This window comes from Triticum urartu, chromosome 7A, assembly GCF_056163025.1.
Source record: "Triticum urartu cultivar PI428250 chromosome 7A, HENAU_Tu73, whole genome shotgun sequence".
NCBI lineage: Eukaryota > Viridiplantae > Streptophyta > Magnoliopsida > Poales > Poaceae > Triticum > Triticum urartu.
In genome coordinates this window covers 234743092-234769195 of record NC_141879.1, presented here as the reverse complement: position 1 = coordinate 234769195, position 26104 = coordinate 234743092, and the positions used below count along the sequence as shown (strand labels likewise).

The 26104-nt window shown below is 47.6% G+C and overlaps 2 protein-coding genes across 2 annotated transcripts; one reads left to right on the top strand and one right to left on the bottom strand.

Annotated features, from left to right (window-relative positions):
* Positions 1-8335: 8335 nt before the first annotated feature.
* On the bottom strand, positions 8336-12334 carry LOC125521206 (P-loop containing nucleoside triphosphate hydrolases superfamily protein). Its single transcript, XM_048686265.2, has 2 exons — positions 11888-12334; positions 8336-11660 (listed from the first exon to the last, which is right to left on the bottom strand). The coding sequence occupies exon 2, from the start codon at positions 11587-11589 to the stop codon at positions 8575-8577; it is 3015 nt and encodes a 1004-aa protein (XP_048542222.2). The 5' UTR covers positions 11590-11660; positions 11888-12334; the 3' UTR covers positions 8336-8574.
* Positions 12335-23337: 11003 nt separating this feature from the next.
* On the top strand, positions 23338-24868 carry LOC125520262 (uncharacterized). The gene is made up of 2 exons (XM_048685125.2): positions 23338-23657; positions 23742-24868. Exon 2 carries the CDS (start codon positions 23846-23848, stop codon positions 24752-24754), a length of 909 nt encoding a protein of 302 aa, XP_048541082.2. The 5' UTR covers positions 23338-23657; positions 23742-23845; the 3' UTR covers positions 24755-24868.
* The last annotated feature ends 1236 nt before the right edge of the window (positions 24869-26104 follow it).

Below are 26104 nucleotides of genomic sequence, written 5' to 3'. Positions count from 1 at the left end.
CAACGGCGGGGTTGAATTCCATTGACGGCGACGGAGACCAGTGGCGGGAGGTCGCTGGCGACGGGAGGACGATCCAGAGACCCGAGACGGCAGAGCAGGACACGCGCGGGCGAAAGGGTTTTGGAGAAGTTTCCAAAATTTGACTCGTCGGTATATATATCCTGACCCTGTCGGTGTGACCAAGTGGAACAACTCGGTGGCACCGAGATGCAGAATCGCAAGCGGTTACTGCAACTCGGTGTGACCGAAAGGTTCTAATCGGTTGCACCGAGATTGAAAACCTAGATCAAACAGTGAACTCGGTTTGACCGAAAAGGATGGGCCGGTCAGACCGAAATGCACAGAGAGGTTTTGGAAGTTTAAGTCTATGATGAATCGGTGACTCCGAGTGCTCCTCACATAGAGGGTTCGAATCTGACTTGATCAAACTTTGTGATGTATCATGAATAGAGTTTGAGATGACAAAAGCATAGATAGCTAGAGGAAGTTCTTAGGCATTCTTGTCCATCCATTTGGCAAAAGAAAAAGAGCCAAACAATCAAAGCAACAAATGGATGTCCTCGAATGAGTAAAATATGCAACCAATATGCTCACACAATAAAATGGCAAATGAAATTTGTGACAAAGCATGCACAAATATTCTAGCATCTATCAAACAATTGGCGATGACTAGGTCATCTATATATGATTATATTGACTTAGGAGTCAAATGAGAACATTTGATCATAGGTCATACATCGTTTAAGCACAAGTGGGGTTACCACTTTTACATAAAGCATTATTGTGTTCACACCATTAGAGTTGCTTTAGCTCAATTCTTAGAGTAAATCTCCCCTAGATGTGATATCCCCCCTAAGAGGGATGAACTAACCTTGGGTTTTGTCAATGATGACTTCATGTAGATGTTGAAGATGTGGATGCTCAATATTGATGTAGATCATTTGGAGAAATCCATTGGAGTGAGTTGCACTTTCAATACCTACACGGGTTAGTCCCACAAGGAACAAACAAGGGTATCCATAGACATAGAGTGAAGTTCACACAAGATGATGTCCATGAAAGCGTTAGGTTACCTTGTCTCTTGTCTTACCAACAAGAGGGTTTGTGACTCCTTGAACTAGTGCATGATGTGAAAGTTGTTTGCACTTGTTCTCGCCAAAATTATATGAGTGAAGTATGTTGGCGGAGTCACACTCAAGAACTCTCTAGTTCTTCTTCTTCGAGATCCACATCAACTTGATGGGAATCCTTGGAGTTGTAGTCGTACTTGATGAGGTGGAACTTGATGTAGTCTTGGGAACCCACTTGACCAAGGCCTTGGGAGCTTCTTCAAATGCATCAATCTCCTCTTGAAGCTTGTCCTTGCCTTTTTGCTTTTGGTCTTGTGGTGGAAGATCATCTTGAGCTTGTGTCCCCTTGAAAGAAGTAGGATCATACTTCTCTTGTTGAGGAACAAACTTCGTCTTGTGGTATTGATCATCTTCCCATTCAACTCCATTGGCATTGAACTTTCGTTCAAAACCAACACCTTGATTCTTCCGGTGCCTTCCTTGCTTGCGTACAATTTCCTCAAATTGCTTACTTCCGGTAAGGCTCTTGTAAACACATTTCTCTATAATTCCCTTCAATAAGCTATTTTCTTGCTCAAGTGTAACTTGGCTAAGAGAGTCATTAGTGGAATCAATAGAACTACTAGAAGCAACAATATTGGATTTAACATGATTATTGTTACTACTAGAAGAAGAATCTTTCTTGCTCTTGTTGCTAGATTTTACTTGTGGCATGTAAGTAGACAAGAGTAAACTCTTGGCAATGTAAGAAGAACTTTTCTTGCGAAGATCATTATTGATTGCTTTTAAGAACCCATACTCTTTCTCAAGGTTGAGCTTTTGAAAGCGTAGCTTCTCATGAGTCTTTAAAAGCTCTCGATGATCTTCCAAGGTAATTTCATGATCTAACTTAAGAGTGTTTAGTTCTTTAATTAGATGCTCAATCTCCTTCTTATCATCGTCATTCGTTTTATCTTGATTAGCATGATTAATAGCAAATTCATCATAGTTTTCATCACTAGAGTTGTCAACAAGTAAATCATCATCACCTAGCAAATCATCTTCATCGCTATTGAAATCAACATACTCCGAGTGTGATACCTTTGGGCCTTTAGCCATGAAGCATCTTCAATTCCTTCATTTGGTGAGTCAAATATGTCATAGGAGTTGGTTGACACAAGTGCTAGACCGACAACACCTTCATCTTGAGTATATTCAGAGTCGGAGTGATAACTTCTCTCGGAGTGATGGTCGGAGTCGGAGCCGTATACCCATTCACCAATGTGAGATTGATGTCTTCGTTTTGTGTAGCTCCTTGATGACTTGTCCTTCCTTTCCAAATCCTTGCTTCTGCGAGAGGTTCTTCGTTCATAACGATCATATCTACTCCTTCTCTCTCTTGGAGGTGATTCTTCTCTTTGAGTCTTCTCTTCTTTTGTAGGGAGTCGTACACTCATTAGAGTAGTGTCCGGATCTTCCATAATTGTAGCAATTACGCTCATGACTAGAAGATCTTTTGTCATTGTAGGACCTTGACTTGGAACTTCTTTCTTTGCTTCTACTCTTGTAGAACTTGTTGAAGTTCTTCACCATTAGGCTCAATTCCTCATTGAAGACTTGTTTCTCACTTGATGATGTAGGAGCATCACATGAGGCTTTGTAAGCACCACTAGACTTGTTGTGAATCTCTTCTTTATCCTAGAGTGACATCTCATGAGCAACAATTCTTCCAATGACTTTCATTGGCTTGAGATCTTTGTAATTGGGCATCATTTGGATCAATGTGCACACGGTATCATAATTTCCATCCAAGGCTCTTAGGATCTTTTTGATGATGAATCTGTCGGTCATCTCTTCACTTCCTAAGCCAGCAATCTCATTTGTGATGAGAGCAAGCCTAGAGTACATTTCAGCGACACCTTCACCATCCTTCATTTTGAACTTGTCAAGCTGACTTTGAAGCACATCCAATTTGGATTCCTTGACGGAGTCGGTACCTTCATGCATATCAATCAAAGTATCCCAAATTTCCTTAGCATTCTCAAGACGGCTGATTTTGTTGAATTCTTCGGGGCACAACCCGTTAAAGAGGATATCGCAAGCTTGAGCATTGTATTGTAGCATTCTCAACTCTTCTGCGGTAGCTTCACGATTTGGTTCTCTCCCATCAAAGAATTCACCTTGCAAGCCAATACACACAATAGCCCAAACGGCGGGGTTATGTCCAAGAATATGCATTTTCATCTTATGCTTCCAACTTGCAAAATTAGTACCATCAAAGTAAGGACCTCTACGGTGGTAATTTCCCTCGCTAGACACCATACTCTCCTAGGTTGTGAAACCAAGGCTATGGTCACCAAAGCTATGGAAATCAAGGCAAATGCAGACCAAAGCTCTGATACCACTTGTAGGATCAAAAGTATGTCTAGAGGGGGTGATTAGACTACTTGACCAAATAAAAATCTAGCCTTTTCCCAATTTTAAGTCTTGGCAGATTTTAGCAACTTAGCACAAGTTAAGCAATCAACCTACACATGCAAATCTAAGAGTATAGCAGCGGAACGTAAATCATTGCATACGAAGGTAAAAGGGAAGAGTTTGGAGGGAGCAAACGCAATGTAGACACGGAGATTTTTGGCGTGGTTCCGATAGGTGGTGCTATCGTACATCCACGTTGATGGAGACTTCAACCCACGAAGGGTAACGGTTGCGCGAGTCCACGAAGGGTCCACGGAGAAGCAACCTTGTCTATCCCACCATGGCCGTCGCCCACGAAGGACTTGCCTCACTTGGGTAGATCTTCACGAAGTAGGCAATCTCCTTGCCCTTACAAACTCCTTGGTTCAACTCCACAATCTTGACGGAGGCTCCCAAGTGACACCTAACCAATCTAGTAGACACCACTCTCCAAAAGGTAATAGATGATGTGTTGATGATGAACTCCTTGCTCGTGCTTCAAATGATAGTCTCCCCAACACTCAACTCTCTCTCACAGATTTGGATTTGGTGGAAAGATGATTTGAGTGGAAAGCAACTTGGGGAAGGCTAGAGATCAAGATTCTTGTGGTTGGGTTGGAATATCTTGGCCTCAACACATGAGTAGGTGGTTCTCTCTCAGAAAATGAATGGTAGAAGTGTAGGCACGTTCTGATAGCTCTCTCCACAAATGGAGGAAGGGTGGAGGGGTATATATAGCCTCCACACAAAATCTAACCATTGCACACAATTTACCAAACTCGGTGAGACCGAATAGTTAAACTCAGTCAAACCGATTCAGTTCAAATGTGAACGTTAGGCTTTTCGGTGGGACCGACATGTCAACTCGGTGGGACCGATTTCATTAGGGTTAGGGCATAACGTAATCTCAGTGAGACCTATCACATAAACTCGCTGAGACCGATTTCCGTAATAGGCAAACAGAGAGTTGGTCAGGCAAACTCGGTAGGACCGATTGCTCATTTCGGTGAGACCTAAACGTTACGAAAAGAAAACAGAGAGTTTGCATTGCGAACTTGGTGGGACCGATCGCTCATCTCGGTTAGACCGAAACGTTGCGAAGGGAAACAAGGAGTTTGCAATCCCATCTCGGGGAGACCTAGATCCCTATCCGTGAGACCAAACTGATTAGGGTTTCTAGCTATGGCTATGTCAAATGAACTCGGTGGCGTCGGATAGATCAAATCGGTGGGGCCGAGTTTAACTTTTGGTTTGGAACATATGTGGATATGAGAAAGTGGTTGAGGGCTTTTGGAGCATATCACTAAGCATTTTGATCAAGCAAGCCATTAAGCAACATCTCATCCCCTTTTAATAGTATTGACTTTTTCTATGGACTCAATGTGATCTTGGATCGCCAAAATGAAAATGTAGAGTCTTGAGTTTTGGCCAACATGTGTCCTTAGCATTTTGAGGGGTCCACATTCCTAGTCCAAGCCATGCCAATCATTGAACTTTCTGAAATAATCATCTTGAAAGAGCATTAGTTCAATGAGCTATATGTTGTTAGGAATTACCAAAACCACCCAGGGATAGTTACACTTTCACCTAACAATTTTTGTGCGCAGATGGTTTACAAACCCCCCCCCCAAGACGTATATGACCAATTGGTGTTCTTATCATGCAGTCTGGTAGCCATTGATTTGGCTTTGAACATTTCTTAATATAATGATCAATTTTCTAAAAATAATAATGGACTGATTGTGGTTCTGCTGGAAAAAAATAGTGGCATAGTAGGGGGAAAAGTTCCATGCACTAAAATCATAGATATATAAGATAAACACATTGAGTACAAAAGAACACACATGTTTTACTTACAACTATGTTTTGTGATACTTCTTGTTGATATGGATGAGTATAATAAATGATAACCAGTTGTATCAACTTTTCATGATCATTGATTTTGTGCACCATTTAGCACCTACCACGTGCATTTGTCATCAGCATTAGACACACGGTAACATTATTTGTTAAGGCCCTATTTGAAAGGCCTCCTAAATAGGTGCAGAAGTAAAAGCCCAAACAAACAGGGCCGAATAAACTTATAACGGAGAGAACATTGATGAAATAGAGAATTTAAGGGGTGGGGGAGGAGGATGAAATGATCATCGCGTTGGGTTTAGCATGGGTCCGACTCACTTCCAAGGCCATGTCCCTTGAGAGTCCTAAATAAAGAGTGGGTTTTAACACAGTTTAATCCATACAATCGGCTCAAAGTTTATTTTCAAGGGCTGCTTTATGTTCTCTTCGTGGGGCGACCAAGGTCTACTTAGGGAATCCCATAGTTGTCGCGCGCCTGACGGGGTCCCTCTCAGGCGTGTGGTGTTTGGGTCTACAAAAGCGTCTGTCGGATTGCTTGCGCATCGCGTTTCCTGCCGAGTCTCATTCGAAGTGAGTTGTGGTGCATCACCCCGGCGTCGAGGGTACACGGTGACATGTTCGTGTGCGAACAAATCCATATAATCAGTTGCAAGTTTATTTTCAAGGGCTACTTTATGTTCCAAATTTATGTTGAAAGCAGCATTGAAATTTGCCAATGGGATATTTAATCAGCTCTCCTCGATAATAATCCATATAGCGCGCCGAATGGTCTGAATTTAAAATACTGACCTGCTGTAAGGGCATTTCTAATCAATCCCTTAAAAATAGTGGAGTATCAGGTGGAGTAAACCCTTAGCAGAGTATATTTACTCCACTAAGTTTTGGCCGGACCTAGCCAATCTCCGAACGGATTAAATTTTTATTTTTTTTCTAAACTTTGCAATTCTAGTATACATTGCAACTACATATTAGCACACAAATAGAAACTAAACATACTCTTGCCATCCTCTTGCTTCACTCTCAGTCATCAACCTCTAGGTGTCTTCATCGGTTGGTGCTCTCAAGTACCCCGGGCCAAAGACATCGATCATTGCTTTAGTGAACCTTCGAACAGCCTCCAAGATTGTGTCTTCATCAATGCGGACATAGTCATCAATTGCATTGGCCGAACACCCATATGCCAAGACTCGAACAGCCGCATGCACTTCATCAGAGGGCTTGCACTTATGTCATCACATGCATTTCTCGGAGCTTGAACTGGTAATCATATCTCTCTGCGACTTTTGCAATGGTCAGAAAAAGACTTGCATGCATCCGAAATTGTCGGCGAAAGTACTCCTCCGGATAGGTTGGCTTTGGATCAAAGTAGTCTCTCATGATCTTGGCATGACAGTCCGCTCTATCATGGTGATGTGTATGCGGTCAAACTGTGATCCTCTCCTAGGCCGCCGAACATCATCATTGAAAATCATGCTTATTGAAAATCATGCTTAAAACGGTGTCAATAACATCATTTTCTTCTTCCTTTTCGGATGATGACGAGTCCTCCAAGACCATATCCCTCAACCTCTTCATCTACAATTCAAACGGTTAGATTCGATCCAAACTTTTCGGTTAAAAAAGAAACAAAAAAACTCACCTACTGCAATTCCTGGAACACTTGCGGTGTGGTGGTGGTGCACCGGCCGGCCGGTGCCGTTTAGACCAAACCAGCAGGCGGCAACACGTGCGAATGACCTTCAGCGGTGTGCAAGCAAGGTGAGATGCGGCAGCCGACAGAAAATGAAGAAGCTTCGAAGCAATCCGATGAATCAGCTATATGGCGACGGCGGTGGCGTTTCACCTTGATTCCGGCGACGGCGACGGAGGCTGAACAGGCTTAACATCGGGCAGAAGGGCGGCGGGGACCAAGAAGGCAACGAGGTAGCGGCGGGGCCGGCGAGTGGTCGCCGGGAGGCGCGCCGGCAAAAATGTAGGGGCGGGGGGCGACGCGAGGGAGAGGCGCGGCTGAGTTTAGGAAAAAGGTTGACGCTATACTCCCTTATGACGGATTGAGGATTGGTTAGGCGCGCCTCTAACACTAGATAAGGGATCGGTTAGAAATGCCCTAAGAAGATACTCCCTACTGCTAATGAGATGCAAGTGCTGTTCGTCTTCAAAAGATCGGACAGCAGAGCTTGACTTGCGTGAGCACTAGAGATTTCGGTGGCGAATCCACACAACCGTGGGTGGTCACTGTCGCAAACAAAATGCACTCAACTTTAAGCAAAGAAGACGGCAACAGATGCTACCACTTTGTTTCAGTCAAACAACTGCTTTACAGCAAAGGAATTGTTGAGTAAAACATCATACGGGAAAAAAGATCTCGAAGCTGCTTAGACTGCTGCCAATGCATGGGTACTTAGATGAGGTGCTAAGCACATTAAATAGCTTAGCAACTATACTTCCCAATGCATAGATGCTTAGCTTATGGTTGCTAAGCTTGCTTCATTTAATGATTTAGCAACTAAACCTCTTCATGTATTGGTGGGTTCCCTTTTTTTAGATGTTTGCCTAGATTCACGCGCGCTTAGCATTGGTTCTTCCTGGGGTCACCACACCCATTTCTCTCCTCTTAAATAACTTACCACATCAGATTTTTTATCTACGTGAAAAGTTTAGCACATGTATAAGGTGGAGCATTGGAAGGGGCCTTCAGACGTTACCATTTTTACCCGACAAATCTCGCCTCAAAAGCCGGGCAGCAACACCACATATGACATAGTTGCATCTCAGCCGACAAGAATGTTCATACTTCATGCAAACTAACTAGCTGCACTCTTGCAAACAAACGAGATTGGACCATGGACGACACAGTTTCTTTCTGAGAAAGCATAAGAGAAAGCACTTTCAATTGATCTAACATCTTCAAGAAAAGAAGACCACATTTTCATGTCTAAAGTGGAAGTTTAATCTCGGAAAGAACGAAAGTAATAAGAAGATAATAACATAAGTATTTCAAATAGCAACTGAACTGAACTGTACTGTACATAACAACTCAGGTTACACGTGGCATCATCATGAAGCTTGGATATTGCACAGATCACTGACAAAACTGTGGCTGGCATCACATCGGAGCCTCAGAAACCGGGAGAAATGAAAATTCCTGGAAACCCTTCTAATAAGGGCTGCAAACTAGAACAGCTCGCAAGGGTTTTTGGATGTCATCTCATACCTTGCTCCTGTATCTGACCAGCTTCGCCAGCGTCTCCTGAGCGGCCACCGTCTGGGCGTCGCCATGCCCGAGCATCACCGTCCGGATGCTGATGCAGGTCCGGCACAGCTCCTCGCCGGTGTCGAACAGCCCGCCCCGGAGCAGGAGCTTTGCCCTCGTCTCGAGCAGCGTCGCCTTGAGCAGCGTCACCTCCTGCCAGATGAACTCGTCGACGCGGTGGTTCGGCTGCAGCTTCTTCCTCCAGGACAGCGAGCCGCGGTTCCAGTCCTGCATCCGCGACGTGTAGGACTTCTCCACCTCCTCCAGGATGTTGGTGCACACCTTGAGCAGCTCCAGGGCCGAGCCGCACCGCGAGAAGGTCATGAAGGACTCGATCGCCAGGGGCAGGGCCGTCTTCCTTATGAAGAGCACCATGTCCACCGCCTTGAGCTGAACGGCAGGTGGCTCAGACTTGAAGCCAAACACAAGGAATGCACTAGCCCACAGGTGGTCTGAGTACGACGAGGGGTTGCCGGCCCTCATCACCCCGTTCACGGCTGCGGTGGTCGGCGCCAAGCCTCCCCTGATCTTGCCGAAGAGCTGCGTGATCGGGTGGAACTGGATCCAGCAACCAGGATGCCGGGTCGCCTTTCTTGCCAGCCCGAGCTTAACAAGCAAGAGTGCTGACTCCACCTCAGCTTTTCGGCCGTTAGGAGCAAGAAAGCAATGTGTGCCACATAGAAATGCAGTCTTCAGGGACTCACCCCAGAGGTGAATGCTGCCTTTCATCGGTAGCTTGCTCGCCGTGGCGGCCAACAGCGTAGACGACACGGGTGCAGGAGCCAGCCAAGAACCGGCGATGATCATTTTCGATGTCAGGTGTCCTCCTTTCGCTCGGTCCATCAAGGCAAAACAGAAGACCAGCACCTTTATCAGGAAGGAATTGTTACGGCAGAAGCCGTCGTCGTTGGCATCATGGGGGAACAAGTTCTCGTTCAATGATATTCTCTCAACAGCCTCAAACAGAGTGGAAGGAGCGATCATGAGCTCGGAGAGCAGTGAACCGACGACCGACAGACCAAAGCTCAGCCTGCCCAACCGCTCGTCCAGCTTCCTGAGTACTTCTGTTTCGTCGGCTGGATAGTCATTCTTAAGCTTACCCTTCACCAAGATCATCGCATCAATGTATGAGAGCTGTGGCAGCTGCATCGGCTCAAGATTCATCACGCGTGGCAACCGCGTGGTGATAATGACATTCGTCGCTCCGGTGTTCCTTGGGATGAAGTCATGGAGGTCCTTGCCTTCCCACCAATCCCTCTCGTTTTCAAGGTTGTCAATGATAAGCAAGTAGGGCACATCCCGGAACAGCTCCCGCTTTACCCTCTGGAATGCATCGATCTCCTGCTCCTCAAAGCTCCTAATCCTGCCCCTCTCCTTCTCAGCCTCAGCACTGATATCCAATCCCAAGCTCATGGATAAGTTGAGTATGTTCTGCCTCATGTACCGAGCCTCCCCTCCAATCCACAGCACCATCTTGTACCGCTGGGAGTACCGGTAAGCAAACTCCAATGCCAGCTCTGTCTTGCCAATGCCGGAGGAGCCATTGATGCAGACCACACTGGCACCGCCGCAGCCCTTGCTGTTGCACCGGAACCTTGACCTCCTGTGCTTTGATCTCTGCTTCTGAAGGCTTCTACCTTTCCCCGACGACAGCTCGATCACCGGATCGATCCAGGCCTCCAATGTCGGCTCCTTGCATTTGCGCATTTCCAAACTGATGTACTTGGCATTAGACGTCCTCACCGTGTCGCTCTCCTCGTCGGCAAAGCCGTCAGACACGCCGCTGGATCTTTCATTTGTAGTGGAGCCCCTTGAGCAGTCCAACACTTCCTGGATATCCACCGACGATCCAAAGAATATCCCCTCGATTTCACTCAGCTCTTTCTCCCTTCCGACGAAATGCCGGTTACGTGGGAAGGGTATGCCTCCGGACCCCTCACTCTCCTTCTCAGCAATGTTCTTCCTGCCAAGCTTGGACTGCAGCAGACCGACTGTCTTTGACACGCAGCTTCTCCAATTGGTCTCATTCGCCTCGAGCTTGAACTCGTGGCACCGCATCAGCCCTTCGAATGCTTCCTTCCCTTCCTTGTCCTCCAATTTGCCATCAAACAGCCCGGCAATCTCCGACGGCTCGGTGTCGAACAGTATAGGGATGAGGTTCTTCTTCTGAGCAAAGAACCTGATCTCCTCGAGGCTGAAGGGGTTGAGGAAGCTTGACATGGTGACCACCACGACGCCGAATGCTACGGAGCAAATAATCCGGTCAGCAATCTCGTGAATCTGCGCGTCGGAGTACTTCGCCCGGTCAGCCACGAAGGAGGCGATGCCCTGCAGCTCCAGCTCCGCCTTGAGCCACTTGCAGAACCTGCCGAGGTTGCCGTTGTTGTGGTAGCCGATGTACACGTCGCAGCTCCGGAGCTTGGCGTTGGACGACGGCGACGCCACGGGGCCCCTGGTGAAGGACACCCGCGGCACGGGGAACGAGAAGGACACGCGCGGCGGCGCGCCGCCACAGCCGCCTCCGCCGCCGTCTGAAATCTTGGCCGGGTCGATGCCGCTGGAGTCGTACCGCTCGGACGGCGGCGTGCGGGACGCGCTCGGCGCGTCGGTGTCCTCGGACTGCGACCCGTTGGAGCAGGACGCCGGCGACTGCGCCGTGGTGGTGGTGACGCTGGAGGCCTTGCTTTCTTGATGCAGCTGCCGGTGCGGCTGCTGCGCCGGCGGCTCCGGCGGGTCGAGGACCCGGGGCGAGATGTACGGGGACTGCAGCGCCGACACGAAGGCGGAGGACGGCGGCGACGGCGAGTAGAGGTGCGGGGTGAAGGAGATGGCCGGCGAGATGGGGTTGGACCGGTCGGAGCTGCTGCCGTACCCGGCATTGGTCCTGATGGTGAGGGGCTTGGTGGCGACGGGGATGTCCTTGGGCACCTCAAGGAAGCCCGGGGCCTCCTTCTGCTCCTCCATCTCCATGGCTACCAAATCACAACAAAGCTCGGTGGTTCTGCTGGAAAGCGCGGCATGATCTGGAGCTCCTCATGTCCCTACCAAAGATTCAAAAGAAAAGGAGGAGTGATAAGCACAGATTCTTCCTCATAAGAGCCAGAAAGAGAAAGCATTTGGTCACATCTCATTCGAAAAAACAACACAAAACCACTGTTCCAGCAACCAACCTGCGGCAATCTGTAGATTCCGCACTTATTCCATCCAAAAACGTGTTAAGGAAGCGAGAGCTTGAAGAAGCAAGTCAAGCAAAAAAAAAAGAACTTACTGATGTACTGAGGTATCCTTCAAGGAGAATCCAATGCCAATGCTACCACAGAAGGAGAAGTGGTGATATTCTTCTTCCCCCCTCTCTTCAGAGCATAGCACTTGCTGAACTGAAGCTTGGAGGACCAAAAATGGCAGCGGGGCCTGGAGCCGGATTTGAAAAAAGTCCTAGCTTTCCGACTCGGGCACCATCGAATGGATGGGCGTAATAACTATGCTCCCTCCCTCCGTGATCTTTGTCCTAGGACTAGGACTAGGACTAGGAGGAGGAGCGGCCCATTGGTGCCAAGAAAGTACAGCCTCAGCTCGGGGTCCTCTCTTGAGATGACCACCAACCCCTAAAATAAACCGGGAACCAAATGTGGCATCAAAAGGCGCAGGCAAACGTGGAGCTACTAGTGTCTCCTAGTACTGTAGTAGCACCAGTACTACCAGTGCCACTGCCACACAGCACAAAGGCCAGCGCCATTTCCCATGGCGAGAAATACTCCCAAGCCATCCTATCCTGTCCGTCCAATTTCAAGATCGCAGCCAGCTGCTGGTGCTCCTCCTGCTAGGAGTTTTGACCATGTACAGCACTGGATGCGGCAAAGCAAGCGTGATTCTCATCTGGAGCTGTGCCTGGGAGAGATTATTATACTGGTGCTGGTTTGGCTGGGCCATTGAACAGTGGCATCTGCCCGCCTGATCCCTTGTTTTATGTGCTCTGGGTGGCGCCCCCCTCACTGTTTATTTTACACTGTCCCAAGCTTAGCTATGGCCGCGGTGCTAAACTACTCCACTAATCCAGATTAGTCCAGTGAAATGCCTATGAGAAACCCTAGACCTGGAGTACCAATGGAGTACTGCTCGGCTGGGGGAGGTGGGGAGATCCGGCAGTGGATAGAGCGCAAGAAGACGCGAAATGGTGCAGGCATGGCATGGCCTCAGCCTGTTGTGGCATGGAAATCTGGACCCAAGAGAGAGAGAGACCAGTCCAAGCCCAACTGCAGCTGCATTCAAATCAAATCCTACCATCGCACCAGGAAACAAATACTCTTTCTCTCTCCAGACTAGGGTATTGCAAAGCAGAAGAGACCTTTCCCCCCCTCCACGCGCACAAGTGAACAAAGCACGCACACAAGACGCTCTTCTCTCTCTCTCTCTCTAGCACATGTGGGAGGGCAGATGTGGCAGGCAGGCAGGCCGGTGGTGTGGCCATTGATGATTTGATTCTCTCCGGCTCCTTTCCAGGGTGAAGATAGGTGACTCACATGTTGACCGACGGCGATGATGGGTGGATGGCATCTCCGTTTCTACGAGTAGTATTTTCTTTCCAGGGCTTCCCTTGGCTGGCGGCGGGAATCTCGAAATAGATGAGGTTAGTTGGTTCCTTCGAGCGGGACGCATGGGCTCGACTTCAAAACTCAAATCGTTCTTTACAAAAGAGTACCTGCTGGGCTAAGTAAATACACTTATTATTACTGTACTCAAGATCTCAACCAAACCGAAACTGGTAAAGCGCTTTTCTACTGCCTGCAGTATAAATGAGCCGTCAGAACAGTAAACTGTCCGGCGTTACGGTTCAGGTTAAGAGTACTCTCAGAGGCAGAGCTCTAGTAAAGGATGAACAGCACATATCATGAATCATGCGCAGGGGCCTGATCGTGCATTTGTTCGTCAAAAAATAAGGAATATGCTCCACATCACATACTACAGTATCATTTATCTAGAGACGTCCTCAATAGTTGAACGGAATTTTTCTCAAACCTCCCAAGGCTCGTTTTTCTTAAGAACAAAATTTATTGCTTTTGGCCTCCGGTGAGCGCAACAGTTCACAAACAGTTCATCATTATTTCAACATACAAAGCACAATGGCTCACCAAACACAATGATCAAAACAAGTAACAACGTAATGCCCACATTGCCTAAACCTCGGCGGAGAGAGGGAGGGAGGGGGGTAGAGAGGTGGCGACTCGCACCAAGGAGTTTCCCGACCCCCACGTCGCCCAAGCCGGGCGACTCGGGGGGAACCCAGCCGTCGGATGGCGGCGGCGGGGCTGTCCCTCCTCCTCCCACCGCCCTCCCCCTCTTGCGCCAGATCTGAGTCGGCGGCGGCGGTGCCGGCCTCCCCTGGCCTACCATATTCGCTGACGGCGCGGGTAGACTGTTGCGGCCGCATCCCTCATCACCGGTGGTGCCCTGTCTGCCTTGACATGATCTGGACGTCCTCTCCGGGTAGCTGCGGCGCTCCAGCTAGCCGGCCTTGGCGGGGCCCTGCTAGATGCGGCTCACCCTGCTCCGACCCCCCCCCCTCCCGAGTTTCAGGTCCGCCTTCTCGGGAGGCGACCATGGAGGGCTGCTGGCTGCGGTTGTGCGGTCAGCGTCTGCCTCCTGTGGCACGCCGGTTGTGGGTTTGGCTGCGCACGAGTCCACTTCGACACCTCCACCTCGCCCCCATCCCCCCGCAGGGGCGGCTTCGGCCCAGCGGCCATGGACCTGCGTCCCTTTCCTGCGTGCATTGTCGGCCGACGTGGCTTCGGACCCGACGAGCCTCGAAAGTTGCGCTCTTTCCGGCTCTCTTGGCTCTTTGGCTCCTCGGCATATCCGCACCATCATCACCCCGCGGTGTCTTGGTTGACCATCCATCCCGGTGCATCTTCGTCACCGGCATGCTCCGGGAGCTACGTCCCCTTCCAGTTCCCTGGGCCCGCCGGCGCCCTGCTGCTCCGGTCCCGGTGGCCCGGATCTGCGCTCTTTCCAGATCCTGGCTTGTCCGGGGCTTCGGTCACCGTCCCATCCCCACTTCCTCTCAGTCCGCGCAGCCACGCATCCACACATCCTCGTTCTCCTTTGAAGTTCGCGCGCCCAGCGATGCACGGTGCCTCCTTTGGGACCGCACGTGGCCCCCCTTCCTGCAGTCGCAACACCGGCCTACACTCGACGACCTCCTCTTCAACTCGTATTCCGACGGCTTGGGATTGCTTGGAATTGTCCAGGGTGAAAGCCCTGCATCTTGTGCTGGCAGCGGCGACACCCGTGGGTGTCGTTCCCTTCCTAGAGGCGTGTCATGGTCGTTTCGTGCCCCTCTTCGAGCATTAGGGGAAACCCTAGGTCTGGGTTTCTGGATCGTACGACGACGGCGTCTCAGTGTCGTTCTCCTTCATGAAGGCGTTGTCTTGGTTGCTCGCGGCGTCCTCGATGTCGGCTTCGAAGTTTTGGTCGTCTAGTTGTAGATTGGTTTGCTTCTCTGGTCGGCGAGTTTAGCCGTGTTCTTCTTTGTTTGGGTCGTGCATCTTACATCTCCTCGCTTCGGGCACCATATTCACACCCCTTGTGTTTGTGTCATGTGTTGTACCACCTTCTATAATCATTCTAACTTCTTCTATCAATGCAATGATACGCAAGCTTTGCGTATTCGCGAAAAAAAAAGAAATAGTTATTGGGAGCCTCCCGGAAAATTTGTGTATTGGGACGTTGAAAGCTAACCTATCCCCTAAATTTAATTTCTAAAAAAGTTCTCTGCTACTTGTCACATTCTTTTTGCATACAAAACACCGTTTAAACTTCGTTTCAAATACAATGACACTCACAAGCTCGTGCATAATACTAAACATGATTAAGAGGCAAAGTAATAATAATTTAGTGACACGAACGAACATGACATAAACTTAACATAAATGACACAATGGGACATAAACTACTTTCTCAAACGAGTCAAGCCCTCTTGTACTTCTCCTGAGGGCCATAGGTCACCACTCTAGGTTTCAACAACAATCCTTTGTACCGGGTAGGGATGGTCCAAGAATAAGCATTATCGTCGTCGTGAACCTCCTCTACGGACTTGCCCTTCTTGGCGACCTCGACGACCTCCTCCTTGGCCATCGCCATGGCCATAAAAGAAGGCGGAGGAACCGCCGTGGCCATGTAGATGGCGGAAGAACCATTATTGAACATCGCTGCAACCACCGCTAGAAGGGCCAAAGTGACGAACAATTGGAGACCTATCTAAGAGCATCTCCAATGATGAACCCAAACCAGATACGACATGCGAACGCGGACTAGGGGAGAGTCCGCGAACACTGATGTGGAAGCCGGCCATCCAACTGTAGCCACATAGATTTCAAGGCGGATCTCAACAAACCGAACAAATTTTGTGCAAATCGGATAATTTTCATATAAACCGGACGAAAACATTTACATTTCAAACATATTTCAACCAAACAATAGCGGACTAGGCTATGCTATTCTAACCTAGTCTATCGTCAGCTCTGCTGGATCCGTTTTCCATGACATGTCTTCCCTATGTCCGGCATTAAGCTCGCCGCACCGCCCAGAGCCCTAGAGGGATATGATTCAGCGGGAGCGGGAGAGTAGCCTCCGTTTCCGTAAAGCACGGATCAGGGGTGGTTTTTGCGCCTGGGGAAGACAATCGTTGTGTCCTACGTCCCCGCTAGCGGGCAAGAGGCTGACAAGGCATAAGTGGTGGCCTTCGTGGGATACTAGCGACGGCGACCTCCCATAGTCTACTTTTTATCGGTGTTGCCGGCGGCGCGGGCGTGACCGACGCGGAGTTGGCTATATCGACGTCGGTGACCCAGTCAAATTCCTCCGCCGCCGTGTCGACCTCCGCAAACATCGCTTCTGTCTCCGCTTGCTGGACACGTTGCCGCAATCTCTCACGGTGGATTTTGCTGGTAAACGGCATTGGCCCGCCTGGACGGACTGGTGCCGACGGTATCGCCGGCTCTGAAGTGCTTGCCGGGCTCACCACGCCACCTAGCCGACTGTAGTGCCAGGGAGCTCCTTCTTCTTCTTGCAGGAGAGGCCGTCCCACAGAGCTTTGGAGCTGGAGGCCATGGCAGGTGTGGTGCAAGGAGGAGATGGAGAGCGCTGGTGTGGTTCTTGCCCGACGCCTGGCCACGTTTTAATACCGGGTGGATGCGAGGCATCAACCGGCGAGGTGTTTAATGCCGACCGGCACAGGGACGGATGTGTGGCGCTCTGGGCGCTGGAATAAGTTCCTTGATACACGTGCTGGTTTAATGGAGGTAGGCGGGCAGACGGATGCCATTTCAATGCGAAGAGAAAGCGTGCCACTTGAACGTCGGCTCCAGTGAGTGGTCGCGCCCGCTCTGGGAAGACATGATTGTGGCGCTAACGCTTTGGTGGGAAAGGGCGCGGGCGAGAAAGAGAGGTTTTGGGTGGGCCAGAGTTGTCAGATGCTTGCGTGGCAGTGGTTCGGCCTCACGCAAAGCCCCCTCCCCCGGTTTGCTTCTGGTTTGCGAGGGAAAAAAGACTCCCGGACCAGCCCGCGGACGGATGCAGTCCCGTGTTGGATGGCAAGCCATGTCCGGAGCACGCGATCCAGATGAATGGAGGCGGTTTGAGAGTTTGCATTGAAGGTGCCCTAATGCCCCAACATTGGAAAACTATGACCTCCACTTGTAGATTGGGGCCACCCTGCACCCCGCACCGATGATAAACAAGTTGTCCTTGGCCAGGATTACCCCCTCCCCCCCCCCCCCCCCGCCCCAACACACCCCCACCCCACCCCACCACACACACACACCCTAAATACCATAAATTAAATAGATTATTTTTTAATTTGATAGTATCTCTATCTTCTACAAAAATTTATGTTAGAAGTGTATGTGTAGCGCGTGGAAGAAAGAATTTTCTCCATGGTGGAGGTCAATTTGTTAAAAATATGCTTCTGATGATTAATGTAATTAGCTAAAATCAAGATCGCACTAGTTCACAAGTAGTTTGTTTTCACTTTTTCCCCTGCAAAATACAGTGGGCTCCAATCTTAAAGCGCGTCGGTTTAGTTATGGGCTGATGTACGATTCCACGCTGCATGTGCGTCTTCTACGATGCCACAATGCATCTGCATGTACGTTTTCTACTAGAGTATGTTTGTTGTTTAGCAGCTTAGCATAGCTTCTACTCCTACTTCAACAGTATGGGTACAGACCATGTGTCCATGGGCAGGCACGCTCTCGTGTGCAGGAAGAAAGCATATGGATCAATGATTAGTTCAGTGACAGTCCAAGAGAGTAGGCCCTAACAACAAGCTCCCCTATGTAATTGAACATGGCTGCATCAGACAGACATATACAATGCACATCACCACATCACTGGCCTGATATTTTGCTTCCCATCGCACTGTGACCCAAATAGCAATTGGCAACGGTCGTCACATTTTTCGGCCAGTTGAAATTAGTTTAATTGGACGATTGTTATTGTCCCAAATGAAAAAAAAACTAAACTCTTGTAGCATTTGTGTATGTCCTTATCACATTTTAGAAACAATCCTTTTTGTTGCATCACATGAAAGGTTCAATCAATCAAGCCCCCCATCACAGGTGACTGGTCACCTGTCTCCAAAGTCCAAGCTAGTGAGAACTAACTAAGCTAGGACACCAGATGCAACTCAGTACCACCAAGCCTAGACTATCTTATAAAGTGTCGACCAGGAGTACTACAACCCTACTATAATTACCCATTAAAGTAAGGAAATTAGAGCTAGTAGTAGTAAGACGCCGGGCCACCTTACCTCGCGTGGGGCACATAATTACTGATTAAAGCAGGCCAATGAATTTTGCAAGCCCAATCACTTCAGTCGGTTCCAACCCCATTTCTTAACTACTGACACTTTCTTTGTGATCAGGGAACAGTTCGTCAACATCTCAGCCAGATTAGGGAACAGTTTGTCCGGTGGACACTTTCAGGTGCTAACAGTTTGTCCGGTGGTACAAGAACATGTTCAGGTTACCCTCCTTGATGGCGATCCATCAAGCAGGCTACTGGCAGACAATGTGTATTTATTTTGAGAATATGATGCAAAAAAGAAGAAGGAACCGTTGTTTTTTTTACCTGCTAGTAGTAGATCTTGTGTTTTCTCGTCGAACAAATCATCAATGCCGCGAGGACGCCGAAAGACATAGTGCAGGGGATCAGATGTCAGACGGATGATCTCATGTCGATCTGGATCGAGTGTCTTGCTGCTGCCGCATTTCACGATACACTGCCCATGCCCGCGTGATTCGCATCGCTTTCTGGCGAGGCACGATCGCAGTTGCAGATCACGGATGGGTATGGTTCCGTTTCCATCTGCTGGCCGAACATGCAGTGATCATCGGACCTGGGTGGGTTGCCCTTCCTCCTTTTTAGGGCAGAGGCGGGTTCCAATTCTATCGGTAAAAGGCCCACATCCAGCTCCTTCGCCAATTCTAACCGGGCCGACCCATATCTCTCTCTCTCTTCTTCACCGTTTTGGGAACCTTTTCCAGAAGCTTCCTTCGGTTTTCCATACCCTTTATTTGGGGGTTCATTCTGTTCTTTTGGTTTTTGTTTGATTTTTTTTGTTTTACGTGTTTCTTCCCCACTTTTTTGTTTTTGTCTTTTTCGTTTTCATTTTTTTTACAAATTGGTGAACATTTTTTAAAATCCTAGATCTTTTTTTTCAAATCAGTTAACCTTTTAAAATTCACAAACTTTTATACATCCATGATCTTTTTAAAATTTCTATACTTTTTAAATTTAGGTATATTTTTCAATTTGTTAACATTTTTCAAATTCACATTTTTTCCAATTCCCAAACTTTTCTCAAATTCATGAACATTTTTTTAAAATTGTATGAGCATTCAAAATGCAGACTGTTTTATGTGTAAAGGCTCAAGCTGGCAATGGGAATTACCCATCCAAATATTGGACTCGCAACCCCGTCCATGTGACAACCTTCCCATGCCCATCCCTGCCCCCGTCCCCGTTAGGTTTTTCATCCCCGCGGGGAAACCCATACCCACAATCAAAAATAACATTCAATAGAAAAACCAACATTTCAGCACAATAAACAACAAGTAAGGTCTTTTAGAGGGTGTGTTGTGGCTAGATTAGGATTTTCTTTGAGATGTTTGGGACAAACGAGTGGGTATGTGAAATTTTTGAGTGGGTATGAGTGAGAATTACCTGGGTTCTACTGATTTTAGGGCCCACAAGTAAGTCCTTTGCAGGTATGATGGGTAACATGTATGGGTTGTTGAAATATATTGCTCGTCTGTCTCCATCAGTTTAAACTTTTGGATGAGTTGATTGGACCATGGATTCAATATGGTATGAGAGCCAAGAGGTCTTGAGTTCAAGACCGTACTAACACAATATCTCCATCAGTTTAGACTTTTTGAATGAGTTGGCTGAAGCATGAATTCGATATGGATAATGCTACCCCTTTCCAATATTAGCCACTAGGTAAGGTATTTGATCCAACCACTTTCCCATGGGCTTTAAAACTAGCTCATCCCTGTTCCATAATAGAACAATTACGCACTGGGACGCGGATAATAGTTAAGCATTTCTGGCTTGAGTACGACTAAGCATTCCTAGCTTTAGCAAGCAAGAAAAGAAAAATGACCAAGCATAGCCAGGTGCAAACTGTTAAAGGCCCATGACCTGCTTGTAGCTGTGTGATCAGACGCTAAATAGGCGCTTCTGGTTGGAAAGAGGATGATTTGAGAGCAACTAATTAACGAGCGCTCCTTCGAAAGCCACGAAACGATCAGCGTCACTTAGCACGCCCTCAGTCATTCGCCTTGTGTCACGCTCTCGGCGTTCCTTTTAGAAATTTTTTTCCGCATGCCTTTTCGGTTTTTAAATGGTTTTTTCAATGTTTCGGTTTTGTACCGGTCTTCCTTAGCTTTTGTGTCAAAATAAATTATCATGAAAAAAAGTTGCGCAAAAAAACGCATTTTTTTCTTTCACGGGAGTTATGGTTTTGCTTCCCCGAAAGACACGGTTGTGCTTTCGCAAGAGTCATGGCGGTGCCTTTTGGAAACGAAAAAAAACGTGTTTTCTGTTTTTTTCTTCCACGAGAGGCACAGTTGTGTTTTCGCAAGAGTCACGGCCGTGCCTTTGGGAAACAAAAAAACACGTTTTCTGCTTTTTTTTTCTTCTGCAAGAGGCACGGTTTTGCTTCCGCGAGAGGCGCGGCTGTGCTTTTGCGAGAGTCACGGCCGTGCCTTTCGGAAAAGAAAAAAAACGTGTTTTCTGTCTTTTTTTCTTCCGCAAGAGGCATAGTTTTGCTTCCGCGAGAGGCACGGTTGTGCTTTCGCGAGAGTCATGGTCGCGCCTCTTGAAAACGAAAAAAACTCGTTATCTATTTTTCTTCCTTTCGCGAGAGGCATGGTTTTGCTTCCGCGAGAGGCACGCTTGTGCTTTCGTGAGAGTCGCGTCCGTGCCTTTCGGAAACGGAAAAAAACGTGTTTACTGTTCTTTTCACCTTCTGCGAGAGGCACGGGCGTGCCTCTTCGAAAAAAAAACCCTGTGCTCCCGGGTCGGTTTTTTCGTTCAGTTTTTTTGGTAAAAAAGAAGTTCGTCAAAACCTATCAACATAAGATCTAGTTTTGAAGATCTCGACCTGAGGAATCCAACAGTGAAAACGGTTAAAGATTTGGACGCATGATTTAAGAGATAAAACGTTTTGAATAAATAGATCTACGAAAAAAAAGGAAAACTCCCAACAAGTGACGCGTACTCTGATTTCAGGATGATTTGCTCCACAACAATTAACATGGGCTTAATCGGCCATGGTCATGTGGCCCAGTTTACACAAATATGTTTCTACTCTGCTTAGAATTTTGTTCAAAAAATCTAAACAAACTGAAATTTGAAAATTCCAGTGTGTTATTAAAATATTCATACATATATAGTTTTTGTTACTTATTTTAAATATATAGTCATTTATTTTAGAAAATGTTCATATATATATTTTAAAAAGATTGTATACTTCTAGAAATTGGCCTTACTTTCTAACATTACGTAATTCAAATTATTAAAGAATTTAAAATTATTTTAATGTAATGTTTTAAAAAAAATTAAGATGTTCACGTCTTAAAAAATATTCATGCAGTTTCACACTTTTTAAATTACATTAATATAGATATAAAAAAATGTCACATGTTTAAAAATGCTCATGTGGTTACTACAAATAAAGATAAATAAATATGGAATATATAAAATTAAACAAGGGGAAAATGGAAACTATATTTTTTGTGTGGAAAAAATCCAAAAAAAAAATAATATCACGTAAAAATTGTCTGAGCCAGCATGCGCTAGTAGGTGCGGCTTATGGGGTGAATGCCATTTATAGCGCTACTGGGCCTGAGCCATATGGGACGTGCGGAAGCAAATGCCGTTATAGCACTACTGGGCCTGGTCCATATGGAATGCGTGTGGGTGGATGCCGTTTATAGCGGTTTATAGTGACTAGGCACTATTAAGATATACCCCCCAAAAAAGGCATTACTATGATATAAAATCAGACTAATGAGGATGAAAAATTATGTGAGAAACATAGTACAGACACCGGCTATCATAACACGCGTGCATGCACACTGTACCCAATACCACATAGTCGACGAGTACGCCATACTACTAAGAGATTGGCGTCGAAATGCTTGCAAAAATACATGAAATGTGGGAGCACCCCTGCCAAGTCTATGACTTAGAACCCTAATTTACTGGTTTAACCACAAAAGAACCTAAACTATGCTTAGTTCAAAATGTGCTAAAAGTTTGTATGGCACAAACAAACCCTACTTGTAGGCCAGACCTCTCTCACATTCAAAATGTAGACTGAAGAGAGAAGACATCATCGATCTAGAACAAACTCCACCCTCTTGGAGCCCGTGAGAAGGGCCGCTCCATTTGAGGAGATTGTTGCCTCGGATGCTACCCCTAGGCGTTCAAATGTACGTGGCTAGCTAACCAACGGTTCATGGCTCACTAGTTTACGCAGTGGACGGATGGTGTTTACGCTCCCCAACAATGGCGTGCTCACTTGTCATCTCCCGTTTGGAAAATGTTGAGCTTGTCTGGCCTTGACCACGAGATTTCGTGGACCGGCAAGGTTTTCGTGTTAATTTTGTTTTCTTTGGTGAAATAGGCATTACAAAAGATTTTTCAGAGCAATAATGCGGTGGAAAGATATCGGCAATCAACGGGCAATGTCTGGGGTCTGAATTGACGTACGGTGGCGACGCGTATGTGTGGCCTGGCCAGGGTTGTTGGTGGGCAGGGGAAGCGTGAGCTCCAACGACCCCGTCAGATCCTGGGCCGTCGAACGAGCAACGGACGGCAGATATCCGGTCACAGTTGGCGCTCCCGCCACGCGGACGACTTTTTCCCCATCCCTCCCGTCCGTTCTCCCGCGGCATGCCCAAACTTTTCTCCTGGCGGAGCCCACTCCTCATGACCAGACGGCGGCATCTGGTGTGCACCGGTACCTGGCGTCAACACCCACCCATGATTCAGACATAAACCCCAACAATGCCACTTACTAATGAAGAGCAAAGCAATGTTTATGCATAATGGCATCGTTGCTAATAACCGGCAAAACCAAGGCTGATTCCTGCGGCTCGCCACGGCACTACCACAGTCTGGTGTTACATTATTAAAGAAAAAACGTCTGGTGTTCAAACTAGGGTTGGTGGCGTGGCGCGGATAGGTCCGTGGCATCACAATTGCTGATCCATGAATTAAACTAAGAAACCATTCTGCTGACTCGAAGCCCACGAGAGGCAGCCGCAGCCGGCAGCCGCGGCCATTTGGAACCCTCCGGCCATCCCGTACTTAATTGCGGTGGCCATTAGTCAGCCATGATCGGATCCTTGCCCGGTGCTCTGCATGTGCTGCCCCGGCGCTAATCTTACTCTGCAACAAATCGCCACCCCGCTTGGCAACTCAAGCTAGAATCGAGGAGAGCAACGGGGAGAATCTTTCCAAGAACCCGGGTAATTCTTCTCGTTCTTATTATCTATTACAAACTTCATATGATTTGGCAGCCTGTCGTCCTTAAGATACGTAATGGTTCGCAGACAAAACGAACTGAGAGAGCATCTGTGGAGCAGCTGCGTGTGGAGGAACTCTTGAGATATATAGATAGATTGATTGATTGCTGGGAGCGAGAGACCGAGGAGCGATGGGGTGCATCTCCTCCAAGGTGCTGAGCAGGTCGGGGAGCCTGCGGGGGAAGGCCGGCCAGGGGCTCCAGAGGAGCAGCCTGGTCGAGGAGATCATCCTCTCCAACTCCAAGAGGAACGGCGACCAATTCCTCGCCCTCCTCCGCACCTCCAGCTCCGCCGCCAGGACGAGCAAGGTCGACGCCGCCGAGCAGATCGAGACGATCAACGTGTCTGACCTTCTCGCCGGGCTGGAGGAGGAGAACGCACCGGAAGGCGCCGAGGAGCGGGGCGATGATCGGAAACCAGACGGCGGCAAAGCTTCGTCGCCTCGGTGCGCATACGATGGCGCCGCCGGAAGGGCGGTCAGCTTCCGCACCCTGGAGGAGTTCGACGCGCTGGTGTCGCGGTGCGGCTCGCCGGTGAAAGCGGAGCCTGCACCAGCACCAGCACCTGAGCCAGACGCGTCCGTGGAGCCGCCGCCGCAGAGCAGCTCCACGGAGCAAGACGCGATAGCCACAGCGAGCAGCGGTCCGGAACTAGGGGAGGCGCCCGGCGGCGCGAAGAGGCGGGCGAGGGCGAGGCAGCTCGGCGAGCTGAGCGCGACGCCGGGCTTCGACTTCAGCAAGTCCGGCAGCCTGAGGGACTGGCTGCTCGGCGGCGGGCAGATGTTCTCGCCGGGCTCCTACGTCACGCCCAAGTTCGGCAGCGTGGCGACGGCACCGCCCGAGTCCGCAGAGCACGTGGAGCGCGCGGTGTTTGATCCGGAGCTGGTGGCGCAGCTGGAGGAGGCCATGGAGGAGCTCTCGGTGGACGAGGAGCGCGTGCTGAGGGAGGTCTTGGAGGTAATCGAAGCCGGAGAAACACAGAGGTTGGAGAGGCGAGATGCCCAGGAGCCGGAAGTGTTGGCGGTGATTGTGCATGATTAGGCGTCAGTTTGATGATGATTTTAGTAGTTTTTTGTTACCGTTTTAGAGTGCTTGTGATGTGATTCGTGAATCCTTTGTAAGGAGAAATGTACAGCAAAGATTTTATTTTTTCAATTTTTTCGTGTTGTTTCTCCAACATGTCTAGAAGCGTGCCATTTTATATTTGAGAAAAAAACCCCAAAGTAATGTGCACAAACTAGTGAATTACCTCGCTGATTAGAGTCCGTGTAAGTAGGATATTGGCATAGTTTCATTCGCTTCAAAGCCTCAAGGATAATAAACTACAAAATAGAACAATAGAGATGGTGGACCCAATAGATATACTATGACTAGCATTGCCTCATAGTTTTCATACCACCATTGTCCATGTCATATGTTATAGTATGTCACTCCCTTGGTTTCAAAATAAATGTCTCGAGATAGTACCTTTTTTGTTGTCATAATTTTGTTCCAAGAGGGCGTTATCCTATTTTATTCTAGTTGCACAAAACTAGTCGCTCAATTAGATATCAATACTACTCCCTCCGTCTTATAATATAAGAATTTTTTAAGTTGGAGGGTGTAATTAATTAAAATGAATAACAAGTCTGAAAGGAGCATTTGATCGCAATTGTATCACTCATATAAAGCTATGGGTATAACTTCCTCATGGCACCACATGCATTATGCATTAGTGCCTACTAGCAAGTGCAACGCTTTGAGCCTTTTCGCACCTAGGCTCCATGGATCGTAGTTTTTTTTAATAATCAGGAAATGGTATTTTGAATTTCCTTTAAAATGAATTTTGTCTCAAGTACATATGGATGTTCTCCATGCACCTGTAAAATTTCATTAAATAATACTCCCTCTGTTCTCTAATATAAGACCTTCTAGGTAATTCAAAATATTGACTATATACATACTAAAATGAGTAGTGATGCTATTCATCAGCCAGGGTGCGGAATAAGTTATTTTTCACCTGAGGTAATCTTACGATCACTTTATAATTAAATTACATTTGAAATTCAAGTAATTAGTACATTCCTGTTGATTCACTACGTAAAAATTGGCATAAGAAAATAAAAATATAGGTCATAAGACAAGAAAATTTGCAGTTTATGTATATTTTACACTATGTTTTGACGTTTGTAATTTTACATAACATAATTTTTTTTACGATGATTATATATTTTCTTGCGGTCTCTTTTTACGTCGAAAATAAGACAAAATTTATGAAACGTAAATTTACGGTGCATTGATGGTAAAATAGAGGGGGGTGAAGAATAACTATTCCTCACACAGGGTGACGAATAACGCGACCCCTAAAATGAATGACATACGTACTAAATGTGTCTAGATACATACGAATCA